This window comes from Labeo rohita, chromosome 9 (genome assembly GCF_022985175.1).
Source record: "Labeo rohita strain BAU-BD-2019 chromosome 9, IGBB_LRoh.1.0, whole genome shotgun sequence".
NCBI classification, from domain to species: Eukaryota; Metazoa; Chordata; class Actinopteri; order Cypriniformes; family Cyprinidae; genus Labeo; species Labeo rohita.
Window position 1 is genome coordinate 40,672,408 of NC_066877.1, and position 22,383 is coordinate 40,694,790.

The following is a 22,383-nucleotide window of genomic DNA, read 5'->3' on the forward strand; positions in this document are numbered from 1 at the left end:
CATGAGATCAACGGCTCTGCACGAACACACCAGCCCACATTCATCTCCTGTCCAAACCTCTAGGGCTGGTGAGGAGAGTCAACATAACACTTCGTCCTGAACGTGACCGTAAGCCAAAGCTAACAACAAAAATTGTAGTGTGTCTGGCTAAAATGACATTTGTGCTCAGATACGACTGTATTCCCATTGCATTTCTTTTATGCTAGTGTTTCACTTGGGTGGGCAAAGTGAAAGCCCCATGACAGCAGGCCTTCTTCTAACATACAGTTGAAGTCAAAAGTTTACATACATCTTCCAGAATCCGCAAAATGTTATTTTACCAAAATAAGAGGGATCATACAAAAGGCATGTTATTTTTTATTTAGTACTGACCTGAACAAGATACTTCACATAAAAGACATTTACTTAGAGAGCGCATTTAGGCCATGCCCACAATGGGGGAAAACAATCCAACACTGTCCTTTGACTTTGTATTGCAGGAAGTTGCCTCCTTGTCATTTCTGACTTAAAACAAAACGCAGAACAATGTCTGAAAGCTGCTGTGTGACAAGGTGTACAGTAAACAAACTAAAAAACCCAGAACTACATTTTTATAAGCTGTTGACAAAAAACGAGCGTTTAAGGACAAAAAATAGTTGTGAATATCAGGATACTTCACGTTTGGCCATTCAGCTGGATCATTTCTCCAGCAAAAGGAAGGTATGGAAAATGAGCACTGACATAGACCAATAAAACTGAGTTTCTCAATATATTTCCTCCTCTCAGGTTTACATAGGGTCGTGAAATAATCCTTTAACATGGTTAAAAAAAAAATTCTTCCATGACAACTCTCGGAAGATTTTAGCATGGTAATGTAAATGATAATGTTAATGTATTTGGTCTTGGCAGAATAGATCTGCTACGCTGCTGCTGCTGTAGGTTATTGTTGTAGTTGCAGATTATTGCTGCTGGACAGGAACTTGCTACTGCCAAAGCAGTACAGTGATACAGTGCTGTGAATATTTAAGACACACTGCTGCTGCACAAATAACATAGCAGATCTATACAGGTGGAGCTGGGGAAGGTGGAGGGTTTAGAGGAACTCAAAGCTGCTGCTGCACAGTGAATACCAACCAGCCATTTAAAGCAGTTCAAACTCATCTATACAGGTGGAGCTGGGGAAGGTGGAGGTTTTAGAGTCAGCCGGCATAATGAACTTGTCACTGAAAGCATGCTGAGTCAGTATGACATGTTGTGCACTTTTGTGTCCTTAAACACTCGTTTTTAAGGTCGAAAGCTTATAAAAACATAGTACTGGTTTTTTAGCTTGTTTACTGTACACCTTGTCACACAGCAGCTTTTAGACATTGTTCTGTTTTTCATCAGAAATGAAAGAGAGGTAGCTTCCTGCAATACAAAGTCAATGGAGAGCGTTGGATTGTTTTCCCCCCGGAGGGCGTGGTTTTCCGATTATGTCTCTGTAGTCAACAAAAGAGAAATAATAGTTTATTATTTTATAAAAATTTATAAAAATGACCCCGTTCAAAAGTTTACATACACTTGTTTCTTCATACTGTGTTGTTATCTGAATGATCCACAGCTGTGTTTTTTTGTTGTTGTTATTACAGCTGTTCATGAGTCTTTGTTTGTCCTGAACAATTAAACTGCTGCTGTTCTACAGAAAAGGCTCCTGCAGATTCTTTGGTTTTTCAGCATTTTTGTGTGTTTGAACCCTTTCCAACAATGACTGTATGATTTTGAGATCCATCTTTTCACACTGAGGACAACTGAGAGACTCATATGTAACTATTACAGAAGGTTCAAACACTCACTGATGCTCCAGAAGGAAAAAACCATGCATTTAGAGCCAGAGTGTAAACTTTTGAACAGAATGGAGATGTGTACATTTTTCTTACTTTGCCAAAATATCATATTTTTTTCCATTAAGTACTGCCCTACAGAATCTACAGATAGTTTCCAGAGGACAAAATTAGTGAACTTTACCCTGATCATTCAAAAAGTTTTTATCCCTCGATTGTTAATGCATGGTTTTTCCTTCTGGAGCATCAGTGAGTGTTTGAATCTTCTGTAATAGTTGCATGTGAGTCCCTCAGTTGTCCTCAGTGTGAAAAGATGGATCTCAAAATCATACAGTCATTGTTGGAAAGGGTTCAAACACACAAAAATGCTGAAAAACCAAATAATTAGTGGGACCTGAAGTATTTTTTTGCTGAAGAACAGCACCAGTTTAACTGTTCAGGACAAACAAGAGACTTATGAACAACTTTCACTAAACAAAAACACAGCTCTGGCTCATTCAGGTCACAACACAGTATTAAGAATCAAGTGTATGTAAACTTTTGAACAGGATCATTTTTCTAATTTCAACTATTATTTTCTCTTGTGGACTATGTGTAAATGTCTTTTATGTGAAATATCTTATTCAGGTCAGTACTAAATGAATAATAACATGCAATTTGTATGATTCCTCTTGTTTTGGTCAAATAAATTCACACTGCAGATTCTGCAAGGTGTATGTAAACTTTTGATCTCAACTGTAACTACTGGCTCTCGATTCAGAGAGAGGATGAGAGATGAGATCTCACCGTGAGCTCATTCTGCAGACGGCCTGGTGTGATGAGGGGGGCATGTAGACCACCACCGAATTATAGCACAGCATCAGGAAACACAGCACCTCAAACCTGCAGACACACATCATAAAAAACATCACCTGTACACAGACATCCATTAGCAGCAAGTGCCTTGAGTGTGTATGGACACTACAGATTAAGCACACATTTGTGGGTTAATTTCACAAATCCTTCCTTTGAGAAAAAACAGTGTTATCAGGACAATGACCTGTTCTGGGCAGTGACGGTCTCTCTCTGCGGGTGCAGGCCGCTGTAGATCACTCTGATCAGGTCATGCTGACACAGAGCTCCCTCAGTCAAAGCCATGGAGCCCAGACTAGACGGCTGAACACATGAACACGAACACACACACACACAGTGACACTAAACGGAGGTTAGGGACACCACACAGATGCTAACTGTTAGCACATCTATACAGCAGTGCTTCTCATCCCTGTTTCTGGAGCTGCTCAGCACTGCACATTTCACACGTCTCTTCAGTCAAACACACCTGCTTCAGGCCAAAGGAAATCTCTGAAGCGTGCACTGTTGAGGGATCCCCAGCACAAGGGTCGGGAAGCATCATTAAAGCAGCCATTAAATAATGATCACTGATGCTTGATATGCCAAACTGAGCTGAGTTGGGTTAAGTCTGACTTTTAGGAGCATCAATCCTGCATCTTAGTTCTTGATTTCTTTAGGTGCACACTAAAGACTAGTTTATGCAGTTGGCTCTGGTGTGTGTAGTCATTGTGCTGCTAACACTAAACACATAGTGAAAGCAGCACTGCCCTGTGGCTATTTCGGAAAGTTAGTGAATATTGATTGGCACTCCCACAATAATTACAACACTTGTGCTAATATGAGCAGCATGACTTCTCACTCAATCATGCTCTAGTTTCACCACCTAACACAATTATAACTAGGGGCTGCACGATCAAAAGACTGCGATCTCGATTCAAACACCCACACAATCCTGTTTCTAAATGACTCGTCGGTGTCTGTTAATTCAGTAAAACAGAGAGAGCAGCTTTCATGTTTAGGTACGAAACAGCTTCACAAGCAGTCTATTCAACCACCTGCCTTACACTCATACAAGTACATCACAGAATTAAAAGCCTATAGTTTGGATGTCTATGGTAGTGATCAAAATGGAGCAAATCATCTTTTGAAAGTAATTTTTTGCTTCAAACTGGCAAATAACATCTGTTGATTAATGTTGATTACATCGTTTTGACACTAGTTGGTGACAAGTGACTGGTAAAAAAAAAACATATTCGTGATTGAATCATTCACTCCAGAGATTCGTTCAAAAACGCTGATTAATTCAGTGAATTACGTATGAGTGAGCTATTGAATCATTCATTCAAATTTTTTTTTGAATAGAATGAGGCAATTAATATTCTGTCACAGCCTCTGGTAAATTACATACTATTTTGCTTAGCTCAGAATAGTGGGAGAATCGTGATCTTTATTTGAAACAAAAAAAAAAAAAAATCATGATTCTCAATTTATCTAAATATAACCTAATTATAACCCTTTCCGAAACAAAGGCAAAAAATAAAGAAGAAGAATCTACAACAGAAGAAATGAAAAGAATTAGAGAACCAGACGGCCAAATAAGTAACATGTCAGACAAATGAGACTGCAGCTCATGAACCAAAGATGCCACTACAGTTCTGAGAAAGGCAGCTATAGTGCTCAAATATGGCATCAGCACTTCTGCTTCAGGGAACTGCTATTGAAAAGGCCTGAAACAAATCATTTCAATTAATACGGCTGTACAACAAATAGTCCTTATCTCTCAGTTTGACTGAATGAGCTGCTCTATTTTTATCCATCTATGACATTTGTTATTGTATTTATTTCACTGGTATCATTGGATTTCTGTGATATATTTCCTGTTTTCTGCTCCTCCAGATGATTTTCTTATATTTTTCTGTTGTAACAGTACGGAACAGGCAACACACACTGCACTCAGTAAGAATCTCTCTTTATTTCTCACCAAATGCTCACGTCTCTTTCCTGGCTGTCTGGCACAGGTCTGTTAGAGCAGTGCTTCTCAACTCCAGTCCTCGAGACCCACTGCTCCGCACATTTTGTGTGTCTCCCTCATTTAACGCACCTGATTCAGATCATCAGCTCGTTTGAAGAAAGATATTGAACTGAACTGACCGTGAACTGACTGAACTGACAGAAACATACATAACGGGCAGAGCAGTGGGCCCCGAGGACTGGAGTTGAGAAGCACTGCTCTAAAGCATAGTTTTCTCCACTTTTTCACTAACATCTACAGTCCCAATCAGCAGTGTTTACTGGACTATTTCCAAAGCTAGGAAATACAACATTTACCTGGTATCATGAGAAAAAGCACTTTAGAATTTCCATTATTGTTCCAGATCATGATTTTTCATTCAGGTTACATAGTACAGACTTGCATTTATTATGTAAGAATAAATGACCACAGGCTGTTGAGTTATTGAGAATCAATGCACACTCGACCTGTAACGGCCACAACACGTCTAATTGTGACCACATTACTATCCAGTGTGCATTACTGTTTAAGAATTTAAGGGATCAGAGTCAATTATTTTTCTTTTGATGTTAAGTGGTTGCGGGCTGAGGAATATAATGTCATCTCACTGTAGGTGGTTTTTGCAAATGCATTCATAGATAGAACCTTTTAACATGTTTTTTTTGTGGTCACTGACTGTGGTCCCATCTGAGCATCGGCCGTGTTCCTGATGCTGTGGTCTGACCAACATGAGTTATCTCTACTGGGTCATTCTGTGTCAACTCAACCAGAGGTTCACAATTTACTCCTGGAGCCATATTGAAGTTCCAATATCTCTGGAACCAAACTATATCGGGCCTTAAAAATGAAGACGCCAACAGAAAAAAAATATTAAGACCCAATATCTAAAAGGGCATTAAGATATCTTTAATACTTCTTGAGTTAAAGGAATGCAAACTTTGGAGAAAAACTCCCCATTTTTGAATGGTCACCACTGGCACACAATGCAACAAAGATTGCTGAAGTCAACATTATGATGGTGCCATCTACAAAATAGTTGACCCCCTCTACAAAATAGTGAATTTCTCAGTAAATATTTATCCACAACATTTAAAATTTTGGCTTTCATCACTATACATGACTGCAGTGTTGGGGGTAACGCATTACAAGTAACGCAAGTTACAAAATCGTATTACTTTTTCTAAGTAACTAGCAAAAGAAAATATCTGAGTTACTTTTTTCAAATAAGTAACGCTAGTTACTTTTCCCCCCATTTATTGATTAAAAGCTCTCCTGTCCCCATGTTGAGAGAAATCAGGAGTAAGACGTTAGTTCTAGGATAAAAGCGAACAGGCATTAATTCATCTGACTCACAAAAAACTGATTTAGTATTCCTCAAAATGAATAAAAACAGTGAAATGCAAACTCAGCAAACCTGCAATAATTAAATATGTTAAATAATACAAATATCCTTTATGCATTTAATCCCATTTTATTAACCAGTGTCTTTGCTGCTGACCTTCGATGATCCCATTCAACCATACTAATAAGCTAAAATTACTCAAGATAATCTAACATTTGGTTTCCTTTTTTTATTGCTGAAGAGTTGAATTTTTTTTTCTTACATTTGCCAAAAACAGAACTTTTTATACTAAAAACAAACAAGCAAGCCCTGCCCAGATTTAAAAAGTAATGCAAAAGTAAAGTAACGCATTACTTTATATAAAAAGTAACTGTTACATAATTAGTTACTTTTTTAAAGGAGTAACTTAAAATTGTAATGCATTACTTTTAAAAGTAACTTTCCCCAACACTGCATGTCTGTCCTTCTTCAGAAAAGATATCAGCAAAATCAATCATTTGAACCAGGGAAGTTTTTAAAATTTGATTGATTTGACACAGAATGACCCTATTATTAATGTTGAAAAACTCTTTTTTGATGAGGAAAAGGTGGTGTTTGGTATTGATTTGAAACACTGGCATTTTTCAAAGAGGCATCATGCCTGGGTCCTGTGGCAGCCACTGCTCTCGGACCAGTGTTACCAAGTATCTGGACTCTTGCATATGTTTTACTTGGACTCTGTTGAGACGAATGATGGCCTGCGTGACATCTGATGTGAGGACTGTTGATCTTCAGGCTGTATGGTGATAGCATTCAGCATTCGGTGATGTGTGGCCTGTCATCGACGAACATCAGATCAGTCACAAAGCTGTTGTTGTGTTGATCTGGAGATAATGTGCATTTCCCACACCCACCCCAGGCAGGTCTTACGTTACTGACCGTTGCCCTTCTACAATAGCGGCACGACAGCGGCTTTATTCCACGTAGATGGAGCGTGTCTCAAGTGCCAGATCAAGTGCAGGAGCCTGTGGAGTCGATTCAGTAGGACGTTTGCCTCAGCCCTGAGTGCTTCAGACTTACTCCAGGAGCCTTTGTATCTGTCAGCAATCGAATGGCTTTATTCTTTTCCTCAACAATTGTTAGTAAGGAGCCAGCAAACATTAGAAACACATTATGTGATGTTCAGATGGTTTCCAATGTACAGTGAGCTTAATAAACCGCTTTTTAAATATTAATTAAGTGATGCGCTCTGTGTCAAGCCTTCTTTTTAAGTTCATGGTATGTAATACAGAGAGCATCATGAATATTAAGAAATGAAAATGAATAGAAGAACATAAACCTAGATTAAGTGATGTTATAAAGAGGTGCTAACTGTTAGTTTGTTAATGCATAGTTGAAATTAACTAATATTAACTGAAGCTGCATACAGATCTTGTTCACTGTTAGTTTATGTTAACTAATGCACTAATTAACATTACCAAATACCTTTAAACTCATGAGATTCAGCAGATTCCTGGGGCCAAACAGAGACGAAAGATACCCAGTGTTCCTATGTCTGCATAAACGGTCCAGTTTATTCAAAGAAACAAGTTCATTTCATGTAAACACGACTAAAAATTAATTGCACTTAATAGAAAAATGTTATGTGAATTCAAACTGTCAGGACGATGATACATGGGGCAACTTTTTGAGCAATGCTGCTGTAAACAGGCAACCGTGTGAGACACAGGGCCCACGACCAATCTAAATACAAATTTGCTGTCCATTCCCAATGGGAAAGCACCTAAGCAACATCGGTCAGGAATAATGCTCAAAAAGTTGCCCTGTATATCATCACCTTAATAAGAGTAAATGTTGACTGATGTGCCATCTCATGTTTTTAGCACAGGATTAATGTTTCATGTGCTGTCATGTTTTTTAGTGGGCTCAAATGAAATAAGTTCACAGTACTCATAAATACTGATTTGTAAATGTAAATGATGTAAGGCAACGACTGCCCCGAATGAAACGTTTCAGTTTTACATTGTGTCTACACTACATTTTACTATGCACTGGCGTAGTACTATGAAACTAGGTATGGATCATTGGCATCATGCCCTTAAGGTACCTAAGGTTAGGGGTCAGCAGCACGTAGTGATCAAAATGTGTACAAATGTGCAAAAACTCATGTACATTGAAACAATGAAAAAAAAAGTTGTTGGCACTGAACCCAATAAAAAAAATCTTACTGATGACTGTAACTACTGTATGTTTTGACAGGGTGTGTGCGTTTGTCAGACTGGTTGGCCTGAAAGTATGAAAAATAATGAAAATAAAATATGACCAAAAAAGTAAGTAAAGAAAGTGCCACACTGACGTCTCTCATTCTCAGAAGTGTAAATCATTGAGTTTCGAGGTGTAAAATGTGAGTATTTTACACCGGAGCTGTTCTTTACCTCATGATATATGGATGGCTTGGACAGGGATGGGATCATGAAGGATAACAGCTTGCTGTTCCCATCTTTATCCACAATTTCCTGCAAAATAAACAGTAATGAGTGTGACACAATCAGGTTATCTTAAGCATTTTATTTTTCTTTTTTTGGCTTAAAAATTTTTATTCATTTGTTACGTGAAAGCTGTTCATTTCAGTATTACATTAAATGTGAAAAATGACAGATTGATTAGTTTTTTTATTTAAAAAGCTACCATTTTAACAGAGGTGTGCAGATATGATGGCCATGACGTGCTTTGAAGACCAAGAGTAGAGTTTTAAACTGTATGCAGTACTAAACAGGGAGCCAAAGAAGTTGATAAAGTACCACAGGCTTACTGGTGTGTGTGAGAACACGAGCAGCAGAACTTCTGAACAAGTTGTAAACATTAGGTCATTAATTGCGTAAACCAATTAAGAGGGAACTGCGATAATCTGATTGGGAAGTAATTAAGGCATGGATAATTGTTTTAGTATCTTTACAACTGGGGGACATGATGACCTTTAATTATTAATATGAGCTAAAAAAACTGAGCAAAGAGACAAATGTCACTCTCAGATTTCAGACAGCTGGTGAGGACCATAACACCATCAATATCTAAACAGAGATCTGACTGAGGAGAAATAAGATGCTTGGGACCAACTAACAAGATTTAGTTTTGTCGGGATTTCGTTTTAAAAAGTTAGAGAAAGGGGTGTGTGATATTGACAAAAAAAAAAAAAAAATTGAGTATCTCAATATTTTCTGGGGATTTTATCAATAATGATAATTAGACAATATTTTGCAGAGTGTGTTATTGTGCTGCTAACTCAAAGACTACCGTGGACAGCTGACTTCTAAAGATTTTAAATTCTTCATATTCTGTGTGGTGGTCAGTTCACACTGATAGTAACTAATCTTTTCCAATAATTTAAAATGATCTTTTATGGGCATTTCAACCTTTAAAAAGATACCTATATCAGTGAATTAGAATAATAAATCATTTGGGCTGTTACCAAGCAAATTAACTCAGTATCAATAAAATTCATCTTTGCAATGCAGAGGAACCAGAAGCTGCATCTGAAGTGGCGTTTAGATGCATTTACACACTGTTTAATGAAGGTCATGAATGCATTTAGCCTGCAGTTACAAATGCATAAATAATTGTTTATATTAAACATACAATGTTGAATACTGATATCTGAAATTATTTAAATGATAACAAGATACTTTAAATGTGTGATTAAAACCGCCAGTAGGTGGCAGCAAGTCACTGTTAATAAGTGAGTCACTGTGATTGAACCAAATCATTTAAACGGTTTAATCATTCAGAAACGAAACACTGTCATGTTCAGAGACGCAAAACAGTGCTGTGGCTGTGTTTGGAATGTTTCTAATTTCGCCAACAAAGACCAAATGAAATATGGAATATGGAGTAAAAACAGGCAATAGGGTGTCTAAAACGTAAGTATCTTAATTAACTTCTAGTCTACTGAACTTTTGTAAAAAAAGAATCAATATCACATTTGTAATCATGGTAATTTTTGGATAAATAAATGGCACTCTTCGTGTAACATTCATTCATTACATGAAGTGGAATAAATCTATGCATTTTCTGCCCCAATGTCTTGAATTTGTGATCATTCTAAATGTGTTTTAATAGACTGAATCATGCAGTGAAAGAATGCACTGTTAATGCATACGTGCACTTGTCTAGACTAGGGATGTAACGATTACCGGTTTGACGATAAATCATGATAAATTCCCCACGGTTAGTATTACCGTTTCATATTTTAATTATCATTAAAACTGTATTTGAGTACCACGACTTGTACAACTGATGATAAATGAACACTGTACAGCATAATGCACAGTTTTATATAACAGCTTCATTTGCGCACGACACGCAGAGTAGTTTCGTTTTGTGTGAAAAGATGGCGGATGTTTTAAAAGAGCGCTAAAGGCATAGGCGCCAGTCCCCACGGAAATAATCGAGCACCCACAGAAAAACACGAGACAGTCTCCATTCATTTTAAGCAATAAGAAATGCATTCCAGCTTTTACGGCCTTATTCTCGTTTTCGTAGTTCATTTGAAGCTGTCTTTGGCATTATTTTAATGGTAAATGTCAAGAGTGCATTATTGTATGAGAGGGTGCCAGTACGAATCCTCTCGGCTTGCAGCTGGCTTCCTCTCCCATATACATAGTGATCGTGGCTCTGCGCGCCCTCAGATATTACGTGTGCGCCCTCAAACATTGTCCTGTATACACGCAAACAAGTGCTTATTGTAAACTGGTCAAGGGGGTCAGTACATTATCTGTCACTCTTTGTTCTGGAAGTGAACTAATCCTTTAATAAAGTGACTTCAGTACTGTGTGATGGCCAGAAACCAGATTGAAACGGTTCATGAAGATTGTTGACAATTAGATGTGAATGTGACTGCAAACACCTTCATATACAAACACCAATGTATATATTTCTGCGGTCTGTGTGTGTATGGCATGGCCCATGGACTACGCACCAGGTTGTAAATACCCAGCAGAAGAGCCTCGATGCAGCCGCTGCTGTGTCTGTCTCTGCGCAGGTAAACCCACATCAGCTCGGGCAGGAACTGCAGCGTGAAGCGGCGCAGACAGTTCTCTGAACTGCGGTACAGCTCGAAAAGCTGATGGCACACCGGCTCCAGCAGCTGTGAACAACACAGAGCACACAGATGAAGAGGCAGAAACTTCACTGCTGCTCATGCTCTGCTTGGCCACGATCTCTTCTCACCTCACTGTCAGGGTCCTGGATGACACTGTAGAGGGCCGGTACCAGTGTATTTTTCTGATGGAGGACTCCAGCATAACCAGACAGCTGCGTTTCAGACAATGCCTGTGAGAGAAAAAACCCATAATGAGCATAATTTAAAAAAACTAAATAAATAAAAATAAATAAATAGCATTAGGAAACGGTCAACAATCCCAGCATCGTGTTGAGAACCTCAACATTACAGTGTTCTTCCTGAATGAACAACCCTGAGTGTGTTCATGCACTAAGGTAAAGCAAGGGCATTGCGTCCTTCCTGAACTAGCAGTCTGATTCACCTGGAAACACACACACACAAACCATTAACAGCAGATGCTGCTTGACTCACCTTGAATTCTGAGAGCCAGTCTTCCACTATACCTCTATCTGCAGCCATCACCACTAGCTGACACAGACAGACAGACAGAAATCCTGCAGATTAGAGTCATGGCCTTATTAAGAAAAGTATTTATTTTAAAGTGGGTTGTGTGAGTGACTATTTGATTAGCTGGTGTAAATGAACGGCAGTATACTATTTCTGGTTTACGATCATGTACAACAGACACCAACGTGACATGTTTCCTAAGACATATACAGTTCATCAAAACTTTAAACAAAACTTTAAGAACACAACTCCACAAGAAGAACCCTACCAAACGTCCACTTCAATTAAAAACAGTCAGCTGCAGATTATCTGTCCATATGTGGTCATATTGGTGCTATAACAGCCCTATTTAGAGAAAGGCTTCTTCTCAGCCCAATCTTCCTTCCACATCCCATGACCTAGAGACGGAGGAGAATGAATCCGTCTCTCTCTGTGCAGCTGCTGCCCTGCTGAGGGCCGAGTGTACAGCAGCTTTTGCTAAAGAGACAGAGGAGGAGAGATCGTGCCTCATCTGAGCTCTGGTCCTGTAGGTCCCGTTTGTCTAGTGTTGCCAGGTCTGCTGTTCTCCCACAGAATTGGGCTACTTTAAAGGGGTTATCGGATGCTAAGTTCACTTTGACATGTTGTTTGAACATTAATGTGTGTTGGCAGTGTATGTACAAATCTACCCTATAATGATAAAAATCCATGCAGTGGTTTTTAATTAATCTGTAAAAATAATATCCCCTTTTTCAAATCGAGTCATTCTCAGATGCCTGTCGTTGTGCCGTCACACCCACAGAGGACACTCCCACGATAGTTGATTGACAGCTGTCTCAGACCTCCATTGTTTCGATGCCAGAGCAAGGATGTAAGTTAGACAAGAATATCTCAGATTGAGCGATTGAGGTGTTGTGTTACTGGATGTAATAATGAACGTAGTGATCGTCATTTACTCCCGGCACCTGAGCTGCTGAAGATGCAGTGGATTACATTTGTTTGTGAAGGGAATGCACCTCGATCTACATAATCCGTCTGTGTTCACGCAAAAATGTGCTAGTTACAGCAGAAGTGAGTTTAGGGTTTTTTAATGAATCTCTGCAATCACCTTTCCTAATAAATAGTTAGCAAGTTTAGCGGCTAAAGCTAAACAATCTGTAAACAATCTGTCAGAGCAGCAGAGAGAAGAGAGGGGCGGGGCGAGCAGCGCTCATTTGCATTTAAAGGAACAACCCCTCAGAATGAGATGATTTTTGCAGAGCTGATTTTGGCAAGGAAAAAAGGGTGTTGTTTTACAAAACCATTGAGAATTTTTAATCAAAGTATATTATAGACTTTCATTAAGACCCTAAAGAATCATATCAACTTGTGGAAAATGGGCATCCGATGACCCCTTTAACAGTGGCTACGTTTATATGCAACCAAATAATCAATTTGTAATCGGATTGACGGTTCAATCGGACTGAAAACCTTCATGTAAACACCCTAATCGATCCGATTGAGCTGGATCAGAATGAAATTCTGATCGGACTGAAGGGGGTGGTTTATTCCTGTTCTAATACGATTCAGAGTGTATGTAAACAATCAGATTGAAAACCGAAACTGACACACGGAATGAGCGGTTCTTTCTTTTGAATGAAGTGTTGTGGATTCTCATCCTCAGGCAACCCATTTTGGGCGTGGGGAGGGTCATTTTTACTGCGTGATAAATATGAGCAGCTCGGCATAGCTTTATATTTATCCAGAAATAGATCAATATTAATTCTGCTGTTAAAAAAAGTGTAGGAGAGTGGTTATTACGTGCAAACAGTGAAAAAACTCTATATTTGTGAGGTGTGCATGTAAAAAAATCAATTCCGATTTGAAGCTTGTGACATACAATCATGCGCATCAACCCTGATCACTTTATTTAGTGTTCATGTAAACACTACATTCAGATTCATCAACTGTGCATGTTAACGTAGCCAGTGTTGCCACAGGTTGTTTTTCATGTCCGGGGGGTTGAAGTGATCCTGATACCATAATATTTAGTTGTGAAAACCTGGCAACCCTGCTTTTGACAGTCCCAGACTCGATGGTCCCACTGCTCTCAGCTCTGGAGGTCCAGTCTCAGAGGTCCCAGATTCAGAAGGTCCTGCCAGTGGCCATTCTCAATGGCAACTCAGTTCTACTGCCCATAGGAGCAGTTTCAGCTGATAGAGCTTATATCGACACCTCTGATTTCTGCGACTTTACAAATCATCCCCACTCAACTTAACTTGCTCCACAGACTGAAAATTAAAACTGCAACTGAAGTGTAGAAATACCTTAAAGATGACACAGAGAAATAGGATGCACCTGTGCTGAATTTTAGGTACCAGAGTTGCTCTGTATTGTGTAGTATATGTGAAGTGCATTACAGTGAGCTGTGATATCACGGTCACGCATCGCTCACATCACTGCTGACTATCAGTCTTTACCTCAGTTCATAAGCGGTGCAGGCAGTGTCAGTTCAGATGTCGACTGGTCACACATCTGTTATTCTCAACATCTCACCTGCAAGCAAACAGACAAACATCAGAGAACAGGTCAGCTAAAGATTACTTCACTCACAACACTTTCAAAATATTTGGTCAATCTAAATTTAAACTAATCTTCTGTATTGTGGCTCATTCTTGAAACAGAGTTTTGCCTGAATGATCATTAGATTCACTGTTTTGGATCACTGCATTTAATCTGAGAATGCATGTACAGAATGATGCATTTGGTGTGTTTATGATTAAATAAAGCAGTAATTGATGTTATAAAATCATGAGTATGTTTTGATTTAAAGGTCAGAAGCTATAGCTTAAAAGGGGAAAAAAAAAATGACACTTGTAAATTAAATAACTTTATATATACTGATTTATTCATTAATGTGTATTATGTTACGTTTTTAAACAAATTATGAATCTTATGAAAAGATTTTTAGGATTTTTACAACTCTTTTGCTTTAGACCATCTACAAATGTAAAATCTTATGAAAAAATAAAATGTTACGGTTACCACTGCAGTTTTCTGAAAGCTTTAACGTACTGTCGTTATAAAAGAACTTAATCTTTGTTGATATCTAACAAATAAGTTCTTCTTCAAAACTAACCAAAATTAAAAATAATTTGCTTAGAATTTCTGCACAGGAGAGACTTGGTGATGTTTCAATACTGCTTTCACATCTGTCATTTCTACCATGAAATACAAATAAGTGGTTTTGTGGCTCCTTAATGTGTGGTAACGGTGCGGTATCACTGTAGTGAACTGCTCATCTCTTCCTCTTTACTACTAGTTACAACAGCATCAACACGAATGAACATCAGAAGAAACAAACAACTTACTGAAACGAAGCAGCCCATTTTGATAAACACATGCACTATATTACTTATTCATTATATTTTTACTTAACCTGATGTCTTTAATATTGAATGTATGTCTGAATATTTTTTTTTAAATATGTACCGTTTTATCCCATCGGTTTAGCTTACATAGAGCTACTGTAATACACCATAAAACAACACTTACACTGTCTCTCCCCTGACTACATCCAAAACTGTGTCATATTCACCAAGTGATCAAAGAAATACTGAAATGTGAAATCTTTAGAGTGACCCCTCTATCAGCACTGAATTATGACAAATGTTGATCTAGAGTGACAAAAAAGTCGCATGAATTCCAATCAGTGTTGCCAAATTGGCTAGGTTCCTGCCCAATTGGGCGGTTTTGAATTTGATCGTGTGGGTAAAAACTGGCTTGGGCGGGCGGACAAAACTTGGACTGGTTTTTGGTTAGTTTGGCGGTTTTCAAACATCTAAATTGTATAGGCTAATTGGTTAACAAACAACCCTAAGTGTGCATGTACTGCATCCATTCAGTCATCACAATGTAACTAAACACACACACAGTGCAAAGACGACTGGTGCTGATGCTGACGTGGACAGGCACACTTATATCCAATCACTAGGGATCAGCAGACAGACATGATGATTACACTTCACAAAAGACTTTTCTAGTTCTGAGTGAAGTTAAAGTGTAACACGAAGGTAAGTGCATTATTGTTGCCGTTCATTTTTATTGTTGGTTTGTCGTACAGTATATAGCCTATCAATCAATGACACAGTTTTAACTGGTGGGAATGAGTGTGAAATATCCGCTAATTATATTGGGCACTTTTTCCCATTCAAATTGGCTTATTCTGACTGTTGACGCTGAAAATGAAGCATGTGTTTTTTAAAGGGAAATCTGTTAACTTCCTGGTTGCCGTTTTGACATTAGTGTCTGCTTGCATAGGCTATTTTAATAATATTTGGTATTTCTCTTTAATGTATTTGCCCTGATTTGATCTGTTTACCTGGGAAATGTATCTATATTTACATTATTTTGTCGCCATTATTTAGTTGAGGAGTTAAAAATGGTCCTTATCGAAGCTGACTGACATGGTAATAACGTTCTATCGCATTATTTGACAGTTAAAGTTTTGGCTGTTTTTTGTTGGAGGTTTTTGTGAGCTTTTGGGCTGGAAATCGTCCATCCAATCTGGCAACACTGATTCCGACATGACCGTGGCCATGACTGTGGCTGCATTTCAAAACATCTGACCTGTATTGGATTTAGTACCAGATATGGAAATGGCACAAATCAGAATCACAAAGATCAGATTCCATGCAGTTTGTGCTGCTCACACCGTCATAAAACAAAACACTGACTCAGCCTATACTTCATCATTTGGCCTGGTGTACTATAAATATTGTTAGCTCTTGTCAAATGAAGAATTGCTTGTGATGTTTCTCATTTGTGAGTGGCTTTGGAAGTGCGTGTCATGTAGGTCAGAGGTGTATTATCTGATATTGGATGTGATGAATCAGTCTGGCTCAAACACAGAAGTCTCTAGAAACACTGCCGACGTGAGCCGGGACAGCGCCTACGGTTTGCTAAGAGACTCGGCAGGGAAGGACAACGCCATATGCCACAACAGACACTTACAAACTTACAAAATACACACAGAAATGAGTTTTCTACACTTAATGCGTCACATCTCATATCAAAGTTATTCTATGTTGAGGTGTATCATGCTCATTATACCCCATACTGTATTATTCTCCTGCTGCAATAATCATGGTGTAATTAATCCGACAGCCCACTTTGATTATCTAAATGAAAGACACCTTCAGACTATCCGGTCCACCCTCAGGAAAGACGATCTTTGTTGAAGTTAACGCATCACTAGATGAACATCTTTTCAGAGTGAGACCTCAAGACTGAGAGCATCAAGAAGATGGTCTTTCTTCACTGCGTTAAAGATCCCAAGACACCGTGAGATCTCCAGCTCAAACATCAAGACTCATGACTGTATCCAGATGCTCATTCAAAAGCAACACAACAAACCTTCACTGAACAAAGAGCTTTTAAGATCTGCTATTGACGCTATTTTACTAAAGTGCTTTAAGAAACTGATGTTTTGCTCAAGTAGTGCTTAACTGACTTTTCCAGCCCCATAGTTCCCTTGTTTCTTTGTGTGTTTAATTCATATCATTCTTTCTGTTCACCCGTGTGCGTGATGGAACGACTGCCGACCCCTTTTATCAGCAGCACCCAATTTAATCGTGATCACAATTTCTGCTTCTCTCACCCTATGCAAACAGCTTGATTAACAGGCGATCTGACCAATCATAACGCCGAATCTGCCATTCTGTCCGACAAACAAATTAAATTCGGTGGACTTGAAACACTGCATGTAGAAATTGACCAATATATCGATTTACTGATATTTTCCCAATATTTAAGCATTTTACCATAATCGGATATCGGTTTTGTAATATTGGGTTCACCGATAAAAGCCGCCATCTTCTAGGTGTTTTGAGAATTACGCGCAAGACCGGCACTGCAGCACAGCATCTGAGGGGAACTAACTTACAGTGTCACAAGATAATCTGTCAAGTCCTGTCCCAATAAAGACGTAACTTTGCCTGAATTAAATAATACAGCCATGAAAGAGCACATGTTGGATATAAAAGCACTGAATTTAATAGGTTTATGCTCATCATTAGTCTCATGAAGTCGCTTTCATATTGCTGTTCACTCAGCAGGCTGATGCTCAGGAAATGCTCCAGCACGGCCACCGCATGTAACTTCTAACAAGATTCACTTGTTTAAAACACTCTAAATTATATTAACATTTACTATATGACCATTATTTCGCTAATAAACATCTTCTAAATAAATATAACTATGGAAATTATTCTTTATATCTCCACTAGCAATCGCAGTATGTGTATAGTTCTGTGCAAACGTGTAGATAAACAGACCAGATAGCACATGTACGTCTGCAAGATGTCTGCTAAAGATCTCTTGATCTGGAAAGCATCTGCTGTGTACAAACATCTGGCAGACGTCTGTAAGATGTCTGTTTACCTTACGTTCTGAAACATAAACATCTTAAAGACATCTTGCAGACATCTATTTGACATCTGATAGGAAACATCCTATAGACGTATTGCAGATGAGCAAACACTCTAATAAACGCATCTTGCAGATGTAAATGCAGATGTCAAATAGATGCCTCAGAGATGTACGTGTGCTATCAGGGAGCTTTGTCAGCAGGCTTTTCATAATCTAGAACAACAAAAACGTAGTTAATAATTCTGATGTAACATACCAGAAATGCAATAAAAAAAAACAATGTTTTGTTTATTTCAATATTCCACTGAATATTATTCAGTGAATTAACATTATCCAGCAAACTATTCTATTAAACAGCTTATAAACCTACTAAAACCGTAGTTTAAAATGACGTAATACATTTCTGCAAAGTTTACATGACTCCTGTCCTTCAAACATCAGACATTCTACATTTATTTTGCTTCTTGTTAATGTTAGTGCTGCTGCTGATGCTTTTAATAAATACAATATTTTTACTGTTGTAATATGAAGATTTTTTTAAGATGACTGAAAGGAGGAAAAAACAAAGTGAAGTATGGACTTACTTCACTCAGTCATTGCCAGGGCTGGCAGTTTGCAAAAAATGCCAAATGAATGTAAGCAAGGGGTCAAAATCTAAAACAACAAAAAATACCTCCAACCTGTGGAGCCACCCTGAAGAGGCAAATAAAGAAAGAGGTGTTGAAGAGGAAAATAAATCAAGCCACATTCAACCTTCACTTCCTATGATGTTTGATAAGCAGACAAAGTAGAAGACATCTGATGTCCACTCAAAAACGCTGGACAGGATGATTACTGAAATGACTGCTACAGACAATCAGCCTTTCAGCTTTGTTGAAAACAAAGGCTTCCAGAGACTCATGGCTACTGCAGAACCAAGATATACTCTAAAGAACAGAGGTGTTCCTCAGGATTTACAACAGTGTCGTAGAGAAGGTTAAAGCACTGCTGAAACCTGATAAAGCAGATTATAACTTGGCTTTTACCACAGACTGCTAGTCCGCTCCAACTGAATCCTTAACCAGTCTCACATGCCATTTTATTGATGGTCAGTGGATTCGCAGACAAGTAATTCTGAACTCAAAGGCAATGACTGGATCACACACCGGGGAGTACATTAGTGAGATGCTGGAAGAATGGGAAACTGACAAAAACAGAGTAGTGCTTGTCCTTAGGGACAGTGATGCAGAGCTGCAGCCTCAACTCACAAAGAGCTGTCCAAAATATTCTGTCAGTGCTGAGAAGCTGTGCTACCCATTTTAATCATTCATTACGAGCCAAACAGTGTTTAGCAGTGATCCAGCAGGACCTTGGGCTGTGCCATCCCGATGGAATTCCACCTCGCACTTGCTGGTCAGGACACTAGAACAAAAAAGGGCTTAGAACGTATACGTCAGTGAGCATGGTGGGTTCATTAGCCTGAGTGCTGAGCAGTGGAATATTGACAGTAATCTTATTGACACCGTTTCTCCAGTGGAAGAGGTCACTGTTGAGATGAGCAACTACGAAGTTCAACATCATGCCTCATCCCATCTGTCAAGTTCTGAAGATGTTGCTCAGCAGCCAATGGATTATTGGCTCCTCTCATGGAATTAAAACAATGGGACAGGAGATGCTGAAGAGTCTCTCCAAACAATTCTAAGTCTCTTCTGGATCCAAGGTACAAGGCACATGCCTTTTCATCTGACACCACACTGTCAAATGCAAAAGACTGGCTTAAGGACGAGATGGAGAGCTTAGAGGAAGACTATGTACAAACCACACAAGAAGAAGAAACACAGTCAGATGATTCCAGCATCCTTCCAGTAGAAACTGATTGATGAGATGTATGACACTATGCTAGTTCTGAAGTCGCTGGGTCTGGCCTTGAAAGAGGAGCTTCAGCAGTACCTTCTGGAACCAGTGATTGATAGAAGGATGGATAAGCCACTCGAATGGTGGAAACAAAAAGAGAAAAGGTTCCCCATTCGTGCTCCTCTGTCAAGAAAGTTTCTTCGCCCCCCACCTTCTTCAGTGCCCAGTGAGCGCGTCTTCAGTGAAGTCGGAGCCATTTATGAAAACAAACGACACAGATAGCACACTTACGTCTGAAAGATGTCTGTTAAAGATTGATCTAGAAAGCAACTGCTGTGTACATACGTCAGGCAGATGTCGGTAAGATGTCAGTTTTACATACATTCTAAATCATAAACATCGTGAAGACATCTAATAGACGTCTATCTGACACCTGATAGGAAACGTCCAATAGACGTATTGAAAACTACGTAAAAAATACTGCTCTGTCGTGCCTGTTGCCATATTGTCAGTTTCCTCTTTGCTCCACGATGCATTTTTCACTGCATGAGAACATGATGTGCAGTGTGAGAGCGCCATTATTTGTTGGACGTAGAAAATAAATAAATAAGGTAAATAAGGACAGTAGGTTTTTGCAAAGGGTTGCCTGTTGCTTGTTTATCCTGAAAAGTTTCATTTTAATTTGGCATTCGCATTATCTTGCATTGGTAACAAGCCTCCATTTACTCTCACGGCTGTGGCTGCCATATGCAGGGTTCCCACTCTTTCATGAACACCATGAAATTTTATCACAAGCACCTGTCAAATTTACACGCCAGCATATGTAGCGTCATGAAAGACCCACATCAACCCGATCACTTTTAGCGTTCGTGTAAACACTACATTCAGATTCATCAATTGGAATTAATTCTGTCAGATTGAACCAAAAATTGTGCATGTAAATGCAGTTGTGTTCAAGGAATCAACATATGTCTATGACACATTACTCACCGCTGCAAAAGCACGTTGTACGTACATTAGAAACCTTTGAAGCTCCTCTCAGCACAAGCACAAATATGCTGATAGGGTCATTGCACTGATGATCTTAAATATTTTTTCATAGTCTTATGCAGTAGTTTTCAGTCACAAATGCCCTGCTTCTCCATAGGTTCATGCAGGGCGGCGCAATGTGCGCATCAGCTCGCATGCTAAGACTTTTTTCCTCGCGCTACCCCATCTCCACCCCAATCATTAAAATTTTTTGAAATAGCACCATTCTACTAAACAAAATGTATTTCAAATTTATTTCAAGCACTTTCAAGGACCTATATTTGTTTTTTTAAGTACTTTGAATCCATGTGTCTGATATTCAAGTACTTTCAAGAAGCGTGGGAACCCTGCAGATGTCAACAGTTTAAATCCCTCAATCACAGGCAGAGCTTTCCTCTTAAACAGACACATTTTCTGCCCAGTGCTTTAATTTAATCTTCCCAACCTGGCAGCCACTGCCGTGCGCCCTCTTTAAATTACACACTGACAGCACTGATGAGCTGAAAACCCAAGCAAACATGTAAGCTGGAGTTTAGAAAGTTGAAAGTTGGTGGCATTCTGTTGATTTGTGCTTAAGTGAATGTGCAATTCTGGTGAAATGTAAAAATAAAAAATGAGCCACTACCGTGCATCCCGTCATCAGCACAGGACTAATGCAGCTTCATTCTCTGACCTACATTAGTCCTACATCAGACAGACTGACAGACACTACGACTGAAAACAACATCACCTTCCAAAGCTTCCTAGTGCTTGTTTTCAGTTTGCAGCTTCTTATTCAAAGTGACACCACAAACCAGGAAATCCTGTAGGACGAAATGACTCCACATGATGCGCCTCTGTCTGTCACTGACTGAGTGTAAAAGCAGTGTAAATGATTGCAATGACTAAGTGCTGTCCATCACTGTACGCGTCTTTAATCAGTTCTGTGCATGACTGCTCATTAAACTGATGCCACAATAATCCATTTTCATTTTAAAAGAAAAATGGATTGATTTTTTAAAGAAAAAAATCCAAGGATGCTTTCATGGAGGGTGAAACACTCTATTTTCATTGAAAACAACAACAGTTCTGGTGTGATGTGGGCTGAACACAGAGAAACCTTGCTAACTTATCAGTTATCACAGAGGATAAGTGTAAGATTAAGATTAATAGTAGGCTTTACAGATGAATCAGTAGGCTTTGATTGATTATTCAGCTTTCGCAATTAGTTCAAAGATTGTCATACATTTTCTAACAAATGAATAAGCTAATCACTTCTACTGGACTTTGGAAAAAGTCAATATAAACAATAAGGTCCTCAAGGCATACTGTGTTGTGAATCAGTCACATCTGAAGGGTAACTTATTCAGCAACTGGTTCACAAATGTGCGTACAGATCACAAATCTCATATATTTTTAGGATAAAGGGTCTGTACTAAAGTCAAAATCAAAGACGGTGGCATCCATATCACCGAAACGTCTCATCACTACAGGAGTGCAATGGAGACACAAGTTCATCTGTTAAATATAAACTAACGTAGTGAAGAGTGCAGCACCGGAGCGG

General features: G+C 38.9%; 1 protein-coding gene and 1 pseudogene across 5 annotated transcripts in view; one reads left to right on the forward strand and one right to left on the reverse strand.

Annotated features, from left to right (window-relative positions):
- Nucleotides 1-22,383, reverse strand: part of hycc2 (hyccin PI4KA lipid kinase complex subunit 2) — a 45,319-nt gene that overhangs the window by 17,598 nt on the left and 5,338 nt on the right. For 3 of the 5 annotated variants that reach the window (XR_007828387.1, XM_051118773.1, XM_051118774.1), the window contains exons 2-8: nt 14,030-14,105; nt 11,556-11,612; nt 11,192-11,293; nt 10,941-11,108; nt 8,401-8,481; nt 2,839-2,993; nt 2,586-2,681 (exon numbers count right to left, since the gene is read on the reverse strand). Coding sequence is in view for 4 of the 5 variants with exons in the window: in XM_051118773.1 (XP_050974730.1) it covers nt 2,586-2,681; nt 2,839-2,993; nt 8,401-8,481; nt 10,941-11,108; nt 11,192-11,293; nt 11,556-11,603 (650 nt within the window). In the remaining variant the exon portion in view is untranslated. Of the gene's footprint in view, nt 1-2,585; nt 2,682-2,838; nt 2,994-8,400; nt 8,482-10,940; nt 11,109-11,191; nt 11,294-11,555; nt 11,639-14,029; nt 14,106-22,383 lie in introns of all 5 variants that reach the window. The other 2 variants (XM_051118776.1, XM_051118775.1) reach the window with 2 other exon arrangements.
- Nucleotides 18,521-19,613, forward strand: LOC127171288 (zinc finger BED domain-containing protein 4-like; annotated as a pseudogene).